Raw genomic sequence first — 18,954 nt, forward strand, 5'->3', positions numbered from 1 at the left:
ATCACGTTAGACAGACAGCAAAGAGCCCACATGAGACAAAGTGAGTCAAGAAATAAATCATCATGCTCTGCTCTGCTTGTATAAGAGTATAACATGGGTTTTTCTTATACATTCAGTGACAAGATGATGTTTTGTTTGCTCTTTTGTTGATATTTTCAAGCTACTAAATCTTAATGTTGTGTTGTCATTGTTATGTGCCCTTACAAACACATTCTCTTTTGTTAGATGAAACATTTTGTTCCTGTTAGATGCTGAAACAGTACTGCTGGATGAACAGACTAACACCCTTTTTAAAGGAATCTGCCCAGTGTGAATTCAACCTACAGTGGCGCCAACATTGTTAGTCTGACTAGATCTGACAAATCTAACAGACAGACTGTGAAAACATTGGCACCGGTTGAGGAGCTCAGACTAGCGGTATGATGTCTATCTCCTTTGGCTTTCATCTGTCTAGTGGTTGTCTTGGTGACCCTTTTGAGTTTGATTGCATCCAGCATGTTGGCCTTCATCCTGTCTAAAAACTTCACAAACTGTGCAAAGGACCTGCAATTTAAAAGTAAATTTTGCACCCATAAAATCAACTCATCCCCATCACTGACAAACCTCAATGATCCTGTCATGAACATGCAGTCCAGCCTTGTCAGCTGCTCCGTTGTCCACTATCTTGGATATATAGATCCCATCACTGAAATCTTCATGCTCCTCTTCTTCCTTAGAAAGAAGCAAATGTTGAAAATTAGACAAGATAAAGGGGTACTTCACTGCTGGCAAAATGGACTTTCAATAATACTTGCAAGGTCACTCACACCAGTCTGCTATATGCCTACAGTCTTGCTTTAGTAGGAAATACTTCTTAGCAAACTTTTAGTCATAGTGGTGTCGACTCAGTCCCGGTGACAGAACGCTCGACTAGCGGGGGCTTTTATAATTCTCAGAGGGAAATATGGGGGTGGGAGATTGTCAATATTATATTCCCCAATATTACAAACCCGATTCCAAAAAAGTTGGGACACTGTACAAACTGTGAATAAAAACAGAATCCAATGATGTGGAAGTTTCAAATTTTAATATTTTATCCAGAATACAACATAGATGACATATCAAATGTTTAAACTGAGAAAATGTATAATTTTAAGGGAAAAATAAGTTGATTTTAAATTTCATGGCATCAACACATCTCAAAAAAGTTGGGACAAGGCCATGTTTACCACTGTGTGGCATCCCCTCTTCTTTTTATAACAGTCTGCAAACGTCTGGGGACTGAGGCGACAAGTTGCTCAAGTTTAGGAATAGGAATGTTGTCCCATTCTTGTCTAATACAGGCTTCTAGTTGCTCAACTGTCTTAGGTCTTCTTTGTCACATCTTCCACTTTATAATGCGCCAAATGTTTTCTATGGGTGAAAGATCTGGATTGCAGGCTGGCCATTTCAGTACCCGGATCCTTCTTCTACGCAGCCATGATGTTGTAATTGATGCAGTATGTGGTCTGGCATTGTCATGTTGGAAAATGCAAGGTTTTCCCTGAAAGAGACGACGTCTGGATGGGAGCATATGTTGTTCTAGAACTTGGATATACCTTTCAGCATTGATGGTGCCTTTCCAGATGTGTAAGCTGCCCATGCCACACGCACTCATGCAACCCCATACCATCAGAGATGCAGGCTTCTGAACTGAGCGCTGATAACAACTTGGGTTGTCCTTGTCCTCTTTAGTCCGGATGACATGGCGTCCCAATTTTCCAAAAAGAACTTCAAATTTTGATTCGTCTGACCACAGAACAGTTTTCCACTTTGCCACAGTCCATTTTAAATGAGCCTTGGCCCAGAGAAAACGCCTGCACTTCTGGATCATGTTTAGATATGGCTTCTTTTTTGACCTATAGAGTTTTAGCCGGCAACGGCGAATGGCACGGTGGATTGTGTTCACAGACAATGTTTTCTGGAAGTATTCCTGAGCCCATGTTGTGATTTCCATTACAGTAGCATTCCTGTATGTGATGCAGTGCCGTCTAAGGGCCCGAAGATCACGGGCATCCAGTATGGTTTTCCGGCCTTGACCCTTACACACAGAGATTGTTCCAGATTCTCTGAATCTTTGGATGATATTATGCACTGTAGATGATGATAACTTCAAACTCTTTGCAATTTTTCTCTGAGAAACTCTTTCTGATATTGCTCCACTATTTTTCGCCGCAGCATTGGGGGAATTGGTGATTCTCTGCCCATCTTGACTTCTGAGAGACACTGCCACTCTGAGAGGCTCTTTTTATACCCAATCATGTTGCCAATTGACCTAATAAGTTGCAGATTGGTCCTCCAGCTGTTCCTTATATGTACATTTAACTTTTCTGGCCTCTTATTGCTACCTGTCCCAACTTTTTTGGAATGTGTAGCTCTCATGAAATCCAAAATGTGCCAATATTTGGCATGACATTTCAAAATGTCTCACTTTCAACATTTGATATGTTATCTATATTCTATTGTGAATAAAATATAAGTTTATGAGATTTGTAAATTATTACATTCCTTTTTTATTCACAATTTGTACAGTGTCCCAACTTTTTTGGAATCGGGTTTGTATATTCCTGCAATACCAGAGGCTGCAGTTTCAAAAGCACAGTTCTAGGATCTAGTTTTTTCTCCAGTTTTTATTTAGCTGTGCAAAAACAGTTCATTGTGCTGCTGGGTGTTGTAAACTCGTATTTGTTTTCAAATGATTTTAATTTATTTACGTACTAATAAACACACTAGTTTGTAGAGCATTTTACTGTTTACTGCACTTTGTTAAGTGGGTCACACATCAGACGAGACACGCCACGCTGCGCTGAGGCTAATGAATTGAAGTCTTGCACAGACACAGAAAACTTTTTTATTTCCAAGAAAACTGAATTTAAAACCAGTATATAGTTGCTCATATACTGAAACAAATTAGGTTAAATACCAATTAATATAATTAGGTTAAAGCGCATTCGTTTTAGATTGTGTTACGGTTTAAATCTTGTCCCGGAGGTGGGGGTTCAGATCATTGCAGGGGGGCTTGAGATCATCATATGTGAGGCTAAACCCCCCAAACCCCACCTTGACGCCTCGACTTTTATTGTTCCGGGGTGCTAGAATTTAAAGTGGAAAAGTTTAGTGGGAGTAAGTTACTTTTGCTTTCCAGTGAAGGATCCAACGCATTATAGGCAGCAGCTAAAGGCTGCAAAGATACGGAGAGAATACAGCGACAGAAAATCTGAAAAACCTTTGTTTGCAGTCAACATTTCAAACTGGATGACCATGAACACAGTGTTTTAGGCCAAATAGAGGGGGGAAATTGAAAGAAACTGCCGTTCTGTTAGTTCCACCCAAAGCAAAATGATGTCACGTACAGGTAAGAAAACTTTTGCCACAGTGTTCCATTTTCACCATAATGCTGTTTAAAGAGTAGACATAGTACAATATAATTTTCAGTGATCCTACTCTTACAATAACTGTTCTGTTAATAACCAATCTGTCGATCCAACTGTCCGTGGGCGGGGATACAAAAATGCATTCAATAGCTTAAAGGGTTAGTTCACTGAAAAATGACATTTCTGTCATTAATTACTCACCTTCATGTTGTTCCAAACCTGTAAGACCTTCATTCATCTTTGGCACACAAAGATTTTTTTGATGAAATATGAGAGGTTTTTTTATCCCCCATAGAAAGCATCGTGATTACCACATTCAAGGTCCAGAAAAGTAATAAAGACATGGTTAAAATAGTCAACGTGACTACAGTGGTTCAACCTTTTCTTCTCTCCCCTGTCATTCTCCTACACTGTTTACGTTTAGAAGTGTCATCAGTGTCATCAGTGCAACACTTCCAGGTTCTATATCAGAACACTGACTCATTATTGGCTGGCTCCTGCGTCAGCATCACACGCATGCATCGTGCTGCTCACGTGAACAGCGTCGGCCAATAATAAGTCAGCGTTCTGACGTAGAACCTTGAAGCGCTGAACTGTCTATACAATGTAAATAGTGTAGGAGAATTGACAGGGGAGAGCAGAAATAGTTGAATAAAGTCTTTATTTTTGTATTGTTTTTGCACAGAAAAGTATTCTTTTTGCTTCATAACATTAAGGTTGAACCACTGTAGTCACGTTGACTATTTTAATGATGTCTTTACTACTTTTCTTGTCCTTGAATGTGGTAATCATGTTGCTTTCTATGGGGAATTAAAAAAAAAAAACTCTCGTATTTCATCAAAAATATCTTATTTTGTGTTCTGAAGATGAATGAAGGTCTTATGGGTGTGGAATGACATGAGGGTGAGTAATTAATGACAGAAATTCCATTTTTGTGTGAATTAACACTTTAAATTCAATTTGCATGTCAATTCAAGAAATCAATGTATCGTAGATATTCTTTCCTTTACCACAGTGGTTCTCAATCAGGAGCAGGGACCCACTAGGGGGCCTCAGCAAATTGCCAGAATGGATTAAAAACATTTAAATTAAAAAAAAATTTTATGTGTGTGTATATATATATATATATATATATATATATATATAGTTCTTATCTAAACTATTATTGGTAAAAACAAATATAAAACAATAATAACTGAAAATAAGTACCTATTTCTTACAGTTCTTGAAACCTCATTCATTTAATATATCAATACTCAGTTTCTGTTAATAAAGAAGTTTGAAAACAAGCAGCTTTGTCATCATTACATAATTACAGCAGAAATATACGGGGAGGCTTCAAATATTGGCCATCGAAGCAAAAACAAAACAAAAAAAACAAAAATAAGTCTAATTGGAATGTCAAGAAAATTGAATTTCTGGAATTGTAATTCAACTAAATTGAGACAACAGAAGACTTTAATTAGTCCAATAAAATGTTCAAGGACTTTTCTTTCTGTTTTTATCTTGTACGCCCCTTCATGTTGTTTGGCTCCGTAAATTAAAACATTCAGGGAATTAAATTAAAATGTAAAAGGCATTCAATTAAATTCCGAATGGAACATGAGCCTGACTCAAGGGCACGCTCTCTATGCATAAATGTATGTACAGCAAAGATAAACTTGCATGGAAGAAAGGTTAACTATGGCTGTCCATTACAACTGAACAGGTGGTAAACAGCCTGTGGCGATTCTCCACTAGATTAGAGAAGAGAATGTGATGTGAGTGAAAGCCAAACCCACAGCTTGCTCTCTCCTCTCCACTTGGACACAATCTATGTGAGAATTTAATGGCTCCCACGCTCGCATTTCACACAGTGTACTCGAGAGAAATGTGTGGAGCTCAATTTGTGCAATCTGCAATTATCTTTATACATGAGGCTTAGTTGCTGATTTTGTTTTTCTTTCTTACAATGGAGGGGTTGGTTTGGTGGAGTTAGAAATGACTGCAAAAATGGCCAAAAGACAAGCATTTCATAGCATTATCTTTTTATTTCTGTCATTTAAGTAGAGCATAGGGTGAATTCAGGTTGATTGGGACACTTTTTGCAATTGAGATGACTGGAAAAAAGTGTCCCATTAAACCTGAATTCACCCCTATTTAAAAATATAAATACGTATTGTACATTTTAGAACTTTCTTTTTTCACTGCAATGCAAAATTGGTTAATTATAGCAGAGTGTCCAAGAGGATTTATTTTTCCATACAATCAAAGTAAATGGTGACCATAGCATGCTTTTCAAAGATTATCAGCCAGACAAGACCTAAATTTCAAGCATTTCCTCACACAAAGCTATTGTATGACTTCAAAAGTCTTGAAATATGGACCACTTTTATGATACTTTAAGCTTTTTTGTGCTTGACAGTCCCTGGGCCCCATTCATTTCCATCGTATTTAAATAAGCATCTTGGACATTTGCTAAATATCTACTTTATGTTCTACAGAATAAAGAAAATGATGATTAAAAACTGTATTATACATGGTAGTTCTCTGCACAGTAAACTTACCTCAGACAATCTTCCTCCGATGATACTGAATCCAAGAGATCCTGATGTTCTGTGGAGGGTGACTTTGAGGCTCCTTGTATCTTCTCCCTGGGATAGAGGGATAGAAAAGAAAGAGAGAAACAGAAAAGAGAAAAGACATAATTCAGACGCTGCAACAGACTGCTACAGCAGGTTTCAACACAGCTTTACTGACCATACTAACCATCTCTCCCCTAAGAAGCGGGGCTCTCTCCATTAGTTACCTAATGAAACGGCAACGCCACATGAGATTCAGGGTATTTTCATATATCAAGCAGTGAAGACAGATCACACCCTCAGAGACACCTGGCAAAATCACAGCTAAGGTATTATAAATGTCTAAATATAATTTATGAACGAATGGCCAGGTGTTTACCACACTTTCAGTTCAAAATACCCCAACAGATCATTTATTATAGCTTGTCAAATTTGCCCCTATTTGGGTGTGAGCAAAAACACACCGTTTTTGTGTGTGTCCCTTTAAATGCAAATGAGCTGCTGCTCCCGCCACCTTTCCAGAAGAGGGCGGAGCTTTAAAAGCTCAACAACAACATAGCTGGAGAATCTCACGCAGCCAAAATGAGGATTGTCAGTAACGGTGTTCAGCCTTACATTGTTCAAACCGGTGTAGCATCTGGAGCGATCAAACACACCACTGTAAAAGTTACTCTTCCAGACCTGCATGCCAGGGCCCGTAATGTCTGGTTTCCCCACTATCACCTATGCTCCAATCATTATTTGCTCTCCACAATAATTAGACATTCAGTCTATAAAAATGGAATCTTTGCCACTAATTCATTAACAACTTTGTCTAAATGAATGAACATGCATTTCCCCAGTACATTTTGTGCATTATATCTGTTTGTATATTGTTCTTTTGTATATTGTAAAGTGTTATAAAGGCATGTGATGATACTTCTTGATATTGTATCCATCTAGGTCAGGGGTCGGCAACCCAAAATGTTCAAAGAGCCATATTGGACCAAAAAAACAAAAAACAAATCTGTCTGTAGCCGCAAAAAATTAAAAGCCTTATATAAGCCTTATGAAGGCAACACAGGCTGTAAGTGTATATTAGCTATATTAGCCTACTATCAAAATGACTAAGTAGGCTACAAATACATAATGAGGTATTCCCGAGGTATATATTTAAAAACTGCTGAAAGCTACAGAAAAAAAGAAGCAAATGGATCGGTGCAATTCACAGAAACAGCTGGACTCCAGCAGAGAAACATGGATTTGCAGTTATCATTTTGTGTCAAATTGTTGGATTTTGAGGTAAAATCATTCCATAGGCTATATATTGTATTGTTATATATTATGTTGACAAATCATCTATTAAATATTTTCCATCTTATATTCTGCATAATTGTGCGTTTTAAAATAAACACTGACAAAAACTATACTATAAAACTATGTTTTAGGGATGGACAATATGACGATATATATAACATTGATATAACGTTAAGTAATTACGCGGATTTAAACTTAAGTTACCTATATTGTAGTTTAAATATTCACAGGCAGATTTGCTTTATGTATTTCCTCGGCGTCAAATCAGGCACACAAATGTCAGGAAACACGACTCCTGGCTGTATGTCAATAATATCCATGGATTAGGTTTATTTGACAAGTTGTAAGAAACACTTTCGAGTCCAACCTTTAGTGTAATTCGTTTGTTTTTACTCGCGTTTTCTTAGTTTCCTCTATTAAATCCGGTTCTTTTGCCAATCAGTCCAGCTGAGGGAGCGCGCTTTCGGCGGGAAAGTGACGTCGATGGCTATGACGCAAATCTTCGTTGACAGAAATGTTGAAATTTAATATTTATTATACACATTTTTACAGCATTGAAAAACGTTAAGAATGTTTGTGTCATGTTTGTCCTCCTACAGAAACCATATGAAAACAAAAAATATATATTTTTTCCATTTTAATACATTTTTGAAAAAAGCTCCAGGGAGCCACTAGGGGAGCGCTAAAGAGCCTGCATGCGGCTCTAGAGCCGCGGGTTGCCGACTTCCGATCTAGGTGGTTTAATATCAAATTACTCCTTGTTTAATGACTAACATTTTGGTGGACATCACAATCTCATAGGATATCCATAGTATATTTGTTATGTTTATCAGAGTATAAATGGACACAAACTTACTACTGACTCCCCTCATGCAAATGAACTCACTTTCAAACAAAGGAAATCCCCCACCAGAGAACTGACCCTTCACTGGGAGTTTGATTGACAAGCGATCTAACCAATCATAACGCCGAATCCGCCATTTTGTCCGATTAACCTCGGTGGACTTGAACTTGAAAAATGGTGTGTATTTACGTCTTTCCGCGTTTTAAACAACATTCCTTCTGATGTTCATTCATGTTTATTTGAAGCTATAAATTAACTAGTATAGAGATGATCGGTTCACAAGCCGCTTGAGCTGAGGCGCTACAGCGATCTGTCACAATACATTAAAGAGCACAAAAACTGTTTTTATTGTTCGAATTTCTTTAAAAAAATACACAATTTGAAAGCTGGGACTTTAATATCATAAGTCACCTGCTCTGTCTTGTCTGTCGACGTGTTGTCAGTGTCCTCTTTGCTTCGCGATGTATTTTTCACTGCGTGTGGCGTGACAGCGCCATGGCTTGTCGGACAAAGCAACAGTAACTAAGGGGGGCGGGTCTTTGCGAAGGGTCAATTGCACCTTTCTCATTGGTCAAGCCAAGACTCTAAGGTACCGACTGTCTGGAGAGTTCAAAAAGCCCCCACACAGATCACGTTCGTTCTTCTGGTTCTACTCTTTGTTCCTGCTGATATTACGGATTGCGTCATGTGAGACCCCACCTGGCCCCCGAGCCGGGCTGGTAGGCCTCACTTCCTTTCAAGCCATGAACAACTGCCTCGACCACAAAAGAGTCAAATTAACAGCGCATGTTTGTATGAATTTCTTCATTAAATGCAGAAGATATTGATCAACAACACTCTACTACAACAACTCTTCCTCTTCTCTAAAGCAGCCCAACATGGCCTCACCCCTTTGTTGCGTGTTCTCGGGGGTGGGGTTTATGCAAATTTTAGGGTTAGTGATGTCACCAACCCAGAAAGAAACTCGTTGTAGTCCCTACCAGCCGTTTGTTGTAGTCTTTAAAAAGCGATTTCTGTAAAACAAAACATCTCCCTTTGCATTGAACTCTGAGCGTCGTAACTTTGCAGATGTTGTTTATGCTCAAACAGCAACATTACATACTAACTAAAGTTAAAAAAGTCAAATCATAATCAACCACACTTCTTTCCTTCAGATCAGGGCAAAAATACAAATATCTGTTAGTTTTATGGCTGGTAGGAGATTTTTTTTTTTAGCAGCAGGTGTGGAAAAAAGGTTGATTTTGTAAAAATACTATTTAAAAACTATTTAATTGCAGCAATATTTGTTATGTAGAAGGGAAAACAGTTAAATCCATATTTGTAATACTGCTTTATGACAGACATCAAAACATCTCAGCAGCTGGGTTTGATCAGCAGTCATGAAGCAGATGTGCCAATCAAGGGAGGCCTGTGACTTTTCAAGAATGACAGACTTAAGATAGCCTTAAAAATCTGAACTTAAGTGAGTTGTCTATCAAACATTCCTAGCAGTGGCATCCCCCGCTGAAACTGCAGCTGCAGGCAGAAATCTGTCACAATGAGTGAGACAAACATCATGAGCTCTTGATTAGAGTCTGACTCAACCACAGCGAGCAGAAAGAACAAGAACAGACTCTTTTGTTGGCATACTATGTCCCTGAAGTCCACAAGACATGCCTACTGTCAACTCAATTAGACTTATGTCTTAATTTTGTTGGTTTCACTGACTATCCACTCACTATCAGACTCCTTGCATAAGATGGGAGACAAACTAATTATGCCAAAGCATTTGAATACAGAATGAAGATGTTCAAGTTTTTTTTTTCCCCTCTTCAGATCTTGATAATTCAAGTGTAAATGCTTTAAACTGACATGAAAGTGAACTGACAATGCGGGCTTGGTGGCAGTGAAGTGTTTTTAGTGAAGAGAGGGTAGAGAGAAGTAAAATCAGAGGCTTCCAGAAGTTGTTTGGTAGAATATCTTCAACAGAATCTTACTGTATACACTGTAAGCAATGTTTGTAATTTTTACAAAAAAAAAAAAAAAAAAAAAAGGCAGTAAAAACCAGAGGTCTCTGTGTGACATATCACATGTCATTATATTTTATATAAATAATTTAGCTTTTTTGCTATCAGTAATGTACATTAGGGTATTTCGTGTTGCATTTTCTGTTATTTAGTTCATGTTTATTGCATTATTTTAGTGTTGTGTGTTACTCTATAGGTCTTTTGTCTGTGAATGTCTGTATATGAGTATTTTGTCATGTTTTATGGACAGGCCACTGACGATGAACTCTGATTCATCATGTGGCTTTCTATTGTACCATCGATTTAATTATTTTGGTTATCAGTATATTTTAAGGTAAAAAGCAGATTTTGGTATGCTAATATTATATAACTTAATGGAATATGTAGTTATGAGTTATAAAATATACTGGCCCCAATATCCCATTCCGTAACATGTTATTGTGGTAGCTCTTGGGTGAACAAGTGAACACAATAAAACTACTTGAGGCAAGTATTAAAAGTGCAGTAAGCGATTTCTGAGAAAAGCTGTTGATATATCAAATCACCAAAACGAACACACCCCAACCCAAAAGGATCACATCCCTATCTTTATAGCTCCACCTCCAAATTCACAAACTATGCAGCACAAGCAACTCACAAGTAGACACACCCCCTAATGCTGATTGGCTACAAGTGTGTTTTGGTGCTTGGTCTGATCCACTTTCAACAGTGTTTCTCAGTAATCGCTTACTGCACCTTTAATAATATAATGAAGAACTTTATACAATATATTAAGGAATAGTTCACCCAACAATGAAAATTATCCCATAATTTACCATCCTAGGTGCCTTTCTTCTTTCAGCTGAACACAATCAGTTTTTTTATTAATATTCCCAGCTTTGTAATGGCATTGAATAGTGAGTTTTTGAAGCTCCAAAAAGTGCATCCATCCATCATAAAAGTAATCCATATGACTCCAGTGGGTTAATAAAATCCTTCTGAAGCAAAGCGATGGGTTTTTATAAGAAAAATATCCATTTTTAAAATAATCACTGTGTTCCGACAACAGCCATACGCATGCTATTCAATGCCATTACAAAGCTGGGAAGAGCCAGGATATTATTTAATTATTAATATAATTGTGTTCGGCTGAAAGAAGATATAAGTCATATACACCTAGGAGTAAATTACGGGATAATATTCATTTTTGGGTGAACTATTCCTTTAACTGCAATTTCTATCGGCCATTTGGATAGTTTGGAAATACTCTTGTATCTTTACATTTGTTTTAAAGCCATTAACTGGTCTTTAGCTAATACTGTACATGCATGCTGTAAATCCAAAGATGGCTTTTTATTTGATTCCATATTTCAAAAGAAGTACTCATTTCTTTGTTTCCCTCAAAACACTAATAGGCCTTGTCATCAGATTCCAAATATTAATCTGCACTTCTGAGAGGTCCCAGGGCGTCACTGTCAAAATGTTCACTTCATGTTATGACAATATCTTTGTTTCCATCCAATTAACATGTCACACGTTTCATAAACTCGTTTTTATGAGTATTCAAAGTTTCAGCTTGATCAGTAATTCAATTCAAAGCGAAGCGGTAATGAACTCCACAGCAGGTTTTCACTTTGATTTGACTTACAGCTTCAAGTTTTAGATGGCTTTTTTTTATTTTTTAAATTGTTCACTCCATTCACACCATGTCATGAAACACTGACCTGATCGAGAGGCATCCAGCTGTTTGACAGCGCGTCAATCCTGCTCTTGTACTCGGTGATTTTCTTCTGAAATGTGAGCGCTGTGATGTGCAGCTCGCAGTGGAGCGCGGAGAGTTTGGAGAGGAGAGACTTCTCTCTCTTACTGAAGCTCAGGGACTGACGCTTCAGCTCTTTCTCCAGACTCAGCGCTTTGGTTTGGAGGAGACCGCTGCGTGTCTTAAGTGCTTGGAGACAGCTGTGGTCCTCCGACCTCTCCTTGAGTGTCAGCACGAGTCCACATCCGTTCTTACAGACCTCCACCGCCCTGTGCTCGCATCTCTCCCGCATGTGTGAATCCACATCCTTCAGGTTGAGCACCGCGTCGCATCCTTCATTCCTGCACCTGACCGGAGAGAAGTCGCACATCTCCGCGTGCTCTGAAAGATGCTGGAGCTTCATTACCCGGTTGCAGCCTCGTTTATGGTGGTCGCACTTGATGTCCAGCTTAGAAATTAGGTTTTTTAGGGGCAGGACCTGGTTCAGCTCTTTGGTGGTGATCTTTTGGCATAGGACAGGGCAGCTGTTGACTTTGGAGAGCCACTGTAGCGCGCACGCGGCGCAGAAGACATGTCCGCATGGAGTGCTGAGAGGATCTTCTAAAACTTTCCCACACAGTTTACATATTAAGTCCGGATCCACAAAACCCTCAAAACGGTCTAGATCAAAGCCCATAATCTTGACATGAAATACGGGAACGACTCCGAAACAAGGAAAGAGCTGTCTTCTCAGTTCCCACGCTGATGAAATGAGTGAATAAACTACGAGCTGCACTAGGGACTAGAGGCGCGAGCTACCGTAAACACTCAACGAGCAGAGCAGTGCACATTAACTCCATTAACTTGAAATAGGAACCTTTTGAAATGTTATAAATGGCTATACTGTCACTTTTGATCAATTTAATGTGATCTTGCTGAATAAAAGTATTACTTTCTTAAAATAAAATCTCTCAAGATGTCTCTTATGCTCACCAAGTTTGCAATTATTTGATCAAAGATACAGTAAAAACAGTAACATTGTTAAATATTATTACCATTTAAAATAACTATATTTTACTCTTGTCATACTGACTCGTGATCCTTCAGAAATCCTTCGATGTTGTTTTGTTGATTATTTCTTCTTATTATCAATGTTGAAAACAATTGTGCTCCCTAATATTGTTGTGGAAACTATGATTCAATTTTTAGGGTTCTTTGAGGAATAGAAAGCACAAAAGAACTGCATTTATTTGAAATATAGACCTTTTGTAACATTATAAATGTCTTTAATGTCACTTTTGATCTTTTTAATGTGTCCCTGCTCAATAAAAACTTCTTAAAATAAAATCTTACTGACCCAAATCTTTTGAAAATATATAAGAAAAAAAAGACAAAAAGTTTTTGCCTTGTGTATTTAGAGGTTTTTTTTTTCAGTTGACATATTTGTTGGCTAAAAATGTTTTACATTCTTCTTTTGTTTCTTTATTATGTTTCATAAATGTTGCTGTTTAACATAATACATCTACATATAAAAGATAAAACTACACACACCTTATTTAAGCATGCCCACTGAGTAATATGGAGCACGTTTAAGGGTACACTATGTAACTCTTTTATTTAAATAATGATTCAATAAATCATCAATCTTTCTTCCAAACCATGTTTTTGTCTTACCCTGATTCCCTATGGTAGGCCTATTATAATTGTTTATATTTTAGACCTGTCAGGATGGTTTTTGCAGGAAACTGCGTACATACGTCACTCGCCCGTGCGTGTCTCCTCATATCCTAAACGCATATATGGTGTGAGGTGGCATAGGTTAGTTAGTAAAGATTGACATGGAGCAGCTAAATCTCGAACCTCCAGGGAAACAACCATTTAAAATAAAACGTCGATCAGAGAAGAGTATGTTGGCAAAAAGAGAATGTGACTGGAGCTTGTAATAAAACAAGAATCAACATTGTCTTGGCTTTTTGGAGATGGACCATTTGAAATGTTGTAAAAAGGATGTGAAGACAGCATCTTTATTACTCAACAGGTGAGTGTAACAAAGTTCACGTTCAGGAAAGAAGAAGGAGCAACCAGCGAACATTCAACAATAATTCATTAATTATAAAATAAACAAACAACAAAGCAAAAGTAAAGCAGCAGCCCCTCATGAATGACTGCTGCATAAAAACAAGGGTTATAGGGTTATGTTATATTCATCCACACAGCCACGCTCAGCCAAATCACAACCAAAACAATGTTCTTCACAAAATTCATGCAGTTTTGTTTTTTTAACTGCTAGAGGGCCAAAAGTAGCATAAACCTTGTTTCCACCAAAATTACCTGGAACAATTTGTCCCAGGAACCAGACATGTTGCTGTCTGTTCGGAGCCTTGCACATGACATGCAGAAAAAAAAAGAGGGAACGAAATAGAAATGCAAAGTAAATCGTGCGAAATAGTAAATTGTGCAATGATTTAGCAAATCGAGTGAACAAAATAATAAATCATGTGAATGATTTAGCAAATCGAGGGAACGAAATAGTAAATTGTGTGAATGATTTAGTACAATAGTCAACATTTGAAGTGGATCAAAAAAGATCATCAAAGTTATCCTAAGAACTAAGTTGTCCTAAGAAGGTTTTAGGACAACTTTGATGAAAGGCTTTGATCCACTTCAAATGTTGACTACTATAAATAGAGGGAACAAAATAGTAAATTGTGTGCACGATTTAGCAAATCGAGGGAATAAAATAGTAAATTGTGAATGATTTAGCAAATCGTTTGAACGAAATAGTAAATTGTGTGCTCGATTTAGCAAATCGAGGGAATAAAATAGTAAATTGTGCGAATGATTTAGTAAATAGATGGAACGAAATAGTAAATTGTGTGCACGATTTAGCAAATCGAGGGAATAAAATAGTAAATTGTGAATGATTTAGCAAATCGTTTGAATGAAATAGTAAATTGTGCGAATGATTTAGCAAATAGATGGAACGAAATAGTAAATTGTGCGAATGATTTAGTAAATAGATGGAACGAAATTGTAAATTGTGTGCACGATTTAGCAAATCGAGGGAATAAAATAGTAAATTGTGAATGATTTAGCAAATCGTTTGAATGAAATAGTAAATTGTGCGAATGATTTAGCAAATAGATGGAACGAAATAGTAAATTGTGCGAATGATTTAGTAAATAGATGGAACGAAATAGTAAATTGTGTGCTCGATTTAGCAAATCGAGGGAATAAAATAGTAAATTGTGTGCTCGATTTAGCAAATCGAGGGAATAAAATAGTAAATTGTGCGAATGATTTAGTAAATAGATGGAACGAAATAGTAAATTGTGTGCACGATTTAGCAAATCGAGGGAATAAAATAGTAAATTGTGAATGATTTAGCAAATCGTTTGAATGAAATAGTAAATTGTGCGAATGATTTAGCAAATAGATGGAACGAAATAGTAAATTGTGCGAATGATTTAGTAAATAGATGGAACGAAATAGTAAATTGTGTGCACAATTTAGCAAATTGAGAGAATAAAATAGTAAATTGTGAATGATTTAGCAAATCGTTTGAACGAAATAGTAAATTGTGAGAATGATTTAGTAAATAGATGGAACAAAATAGTAAATTGTGTGAATGATTTAGTAAATAGATGGAACGAAATAGTAAATTGTGTGCACGATTTAGCAAATCGAGGGAATAAAATAGTAAATTGTGAATGATTTAGCAAATCTTTGAACGAAATAGTAAATTGTGTGCTCGATTTAGCAAATCGAGGGAATAAAATAGTAAATTGTGTGCTCGATTTAGCAAATCGAGGGAATAAAATAGTAAATTGTGCGAATGATTTAGTAAATAGATGGAACGAAATAGTAAATTGTGAATGATTTAGCAAATCGTTTGAATGAAATAGTAAATTGTGCGAATGATTTAGTAAATAGATGGAACGAAATAGTAAATTGTGTGCACGATTTAGCAAATCGAGGGAATAAAATAGTAAATTGTGAATGATTTAGCAAATCGTTTGAACGAAATAGTAAACTGTGTGCACGATTTAGCAAATCGAGAGAATAAAATAGTAAATTGTGAATGATTTAGCAAATTGTCTGAACAAAAAAATAAATTGTGCGAATGATTACGTAAATAGAGTTAATTAATAAACTTTAAAAAAGTACTACCTCGTGAGAAGGGACTTTCTGAGGGGGAAATTTTTACCCGGAACATTATTAAGACCCTGGTCTCTGCGGTCGAAATACACGTACCACCCCAAAGTTCCTAGTTCCTGGGGAATATTTCCTGTGGCGGATCCGGGGCTATAGTGTACACATAAGCCAGCTGGACATTGGTTCAAGCTGGAAGTTTGTGGCCTGCTGTGGGAGCTCTTGTCAGCAATGCACTGCTTCTTATCAGGCCTGCATTTCCAAAGCATCAGCACTTGCCTGATTCCCCTGTGTAGATACAGCAGTGTTAATATATTTCCCAGCACAGGGTCAAATGGCAGAAAAAGTGCTGCGAGAGGCTGCCTTATCAAACTACTGAAGATTGGGGGGTAAATCTTCAGCGTCTTACATGACAGCTGGCTGTTTTTGCTGGAGGAAAAGGAAGATGGAAGAGTGCATAATAATTAAAGACTATCTGTTAGGCATAGGCTATGAGGAACAACGCTATTCATTAACATCTCGTTATTTTTTCAGCACCTAATTAAAGGGGAGGTAAAGGGCACTGTTTAAAGGCATGTGTGGGTAAACAGCATTTATCTCAACCTATTAGGTTTATATGATTCTCTGACAGGCCATTTGACAGTTCACCTTGTAAATGAATGATACTGAAGTCTAAAAACACTCCTCTGGATCGAGTGTTCTGCATAGTTATGATGATGTCTGTAGGAACGATTCATAAACGAGGCAAGGTTCAAACATTCACACCACAAAGAAGGTGCCTGTCAAGGCTCATTCAACACAAGTGCTGATAAGAAATACCTAATGTATACTGTAGACACAAGCAAAAAAGCTGAACAATCAAAAAATTTTCAATTATGTGATTATGTTCAGGTCTGACATTAAAAGAAATTAACTATTAAAAAAACAATGGCATTTTTTTCATATTTGCTTGATCTAATTTGGTTAAAAAGCTACTTCAGATGTTTTGCTTTGTGTTCTCATGTTGTTATCTGCACTTGTGTTGAATGAAGTTTAGGGAAAGTTGACAAATCAACCGTCAACAGACTGCATCTGACAGCTAATAGTGACAATTAACAAGGCATTGTCTGATAGAAGCCTTCATGACAAGATAGACAAAAAAAGAAACATGTAACAACTTAAATTGTGTGAACTGTCACTTCATTAGTGTGATTTAAAGCCTTAAGCTAAAAAAATGTAAATTCTGTCATATTTTTCTCACCCTCAAGTTTCAGCCCCATCTGTGTTTCTTTATTCTCTGGAAAAAAAAAAAAAAGTTTTAAAGAAATTTCATGCTGCACTTTTCTATATTAGAGTGGATGTGAGCCTCTAATACTGGGTCCTACTCTCTCAAACGAACATGTAATGCTGTTTTGTATAATGCCATTATTAATATGACAAATGTAACATATAAACACAGAGATGCAAGCAGTCAAGGAGAGATTCTTGCCACGGGCTAATGCTTGACAACCTATCTACATCTGCAAGAGGAAACAGCTGCTGAATTATTGTGTGACCTGATGACTCATGCGCCGCTACCACACATTAAATCCTCTGCCTTGAATTACAGCCAAACCAATATATCCATCACATCCACAGGCAGTCACTCACTCATGACCGATGCTTTGTGTGAAATGACAAAGACAGAGAAAGAATATGAATTTGTGTGTGAAAGGAGATTTTCTGATACACTTTCTCTCTCTCTTTCTTTAAACTCCATTTCTCAGCAGATGAAAAACTGCTAACTGCATCTCTGGTTATCTGAAGCACTGTGGCTTGATTTAGGTCTTATAGAGCTTCTAGATCCAATTAGTTCCCTAAAGGACCATTAGAATGAGTAAATCATGCTAAAGATCTGCAGAGCTCACAGTGCACTTCTTAAATTAACAGTTTCAAATGCTTGAGGATGGTATTTTTCCTCTTATGACTCTTATCTTGGGTAATTTCTGCTCCTGATTGCACAGCAAACTCTGACGATTAGCTACACTGGGTGCTTGAATTAAACCAAGATAACCAATTTTCCTGTCTTTCACAAAACACATTTAGAGGTCTCTAAGATACTGCTGATGAAACCATTTTAGTCCACCTTCAGAGCGCAAGTTGTCTTAACTGACATGAGTCTTCGTGCAATAGCGCCATCTATTGATGCAGCAACAGTAGGTGTAATTCTCATCACACACTCTGGGTGGCACTGTTTTGCTAAATATAAGCATAAACAACACTTACCTGCATGCATGCTGCAAAGAGAAAATAACATTTGCTTTGTTTTAATCCTAAAGCAAATTATGGCTCACATATCAAGAATCTATAGGCTTATATGAGAAACATGAAATCTTTGCAGTCTTTTTCTTAGTACACGTGATAGTGACATCTTTGTATAATTCCACTATTATTTATTCAACCAACTGTCCGTCTAGAGTTATGATTAAAATGTCAGCATGCAAAAGTTCTGCTTCAGTGCGATTTAATCTCAGAAGTTTAGTTTTCATCTCCATGACTTTTGCACAATATGCAAATGATGCAATTTCTTTCAAAATATTCAGACAAGACCATTTGTGTTGCTTTGTAGAAATAAAAAAGGGGATGGGGAAGCGATGTTTCAAACATAACTGTAAATATAACTGCTAGGCAACTAATAATTAATTAACACAATAATATACAATCAATATAGGCCTACAGCATAATATGTGACCAGTGGTGTCAAAATGAGTCGGAATGCGGACGGGCTGATTTCGAGCTACAGTGAAAAATGTCAATTTTTTTCGAATTTGAGGTTTTCACAAAAATGAGCTCGTCCTCGTCTAGTGATCCCAATGCTCCAAATAGCAATTAAACACCAACACATAAAAAATTTGACCGTGAAAAATTATGTTTTTTTTCTGCTCGCTTCTCGACAACTGGTCGAGTTTGGTATCGTTGTACAACGCAGCTTATAAGATGGATAATTCCGGTGTTGTGCCGAATTTCG

General features: G+C 37.2%; 1 protein-coding gene across 2 annotated transcripts in view; it reads right to left on the reverse strand.

The window, feature by feature from the left end:
• pdzrn3a (PDZ domain containing RING finger 3a) overlaps positions 1–12,566 on the reverse strand; it is a 50,826-nt gene extending 38,260 nt beyond the window's left edge. For both annotated transcript variants that reach the window (XM_048177318.1, XM_048177317.1), the window contains exons 1-3: positions 11,803–12,566; positions 5,939–6,025; positions 604–711 (exon numbers count right to left, since the gene is read on the reverse strand). In XM_048177318.1, the coding sequence (XP_048033275.1) occupies positions 604–711; positions 5,939–6,025; positions 11,803–12,513 (906 nt within the window). In that variant the 5' untranslated portion in view covers positions 12,514–12,566. The remainder of the gene's footprint in view (positions 1–603; positions 712–5,938; positions 6,026–11,802) is intronic.
• Positions 12,567–18,954: the final 6,388 nt, after the last annotated feature.

This window comes from Megalobrama amblycephala, linkage group LG24 (genome assembly GCF_018812025.1).
Source record: "Megalobrama amblycephala isolate DHTTF-2021 linkage group LG24, ASM1881202v1, whole genome shotgun sequence".
Classification (NCBI taxonomy): Eukaryota; Metazoa; Chordata; class Actinopteri; order Cypriniformes; family Xenocyprididae; genus Megalobrama; species Megalobrama amblycephala.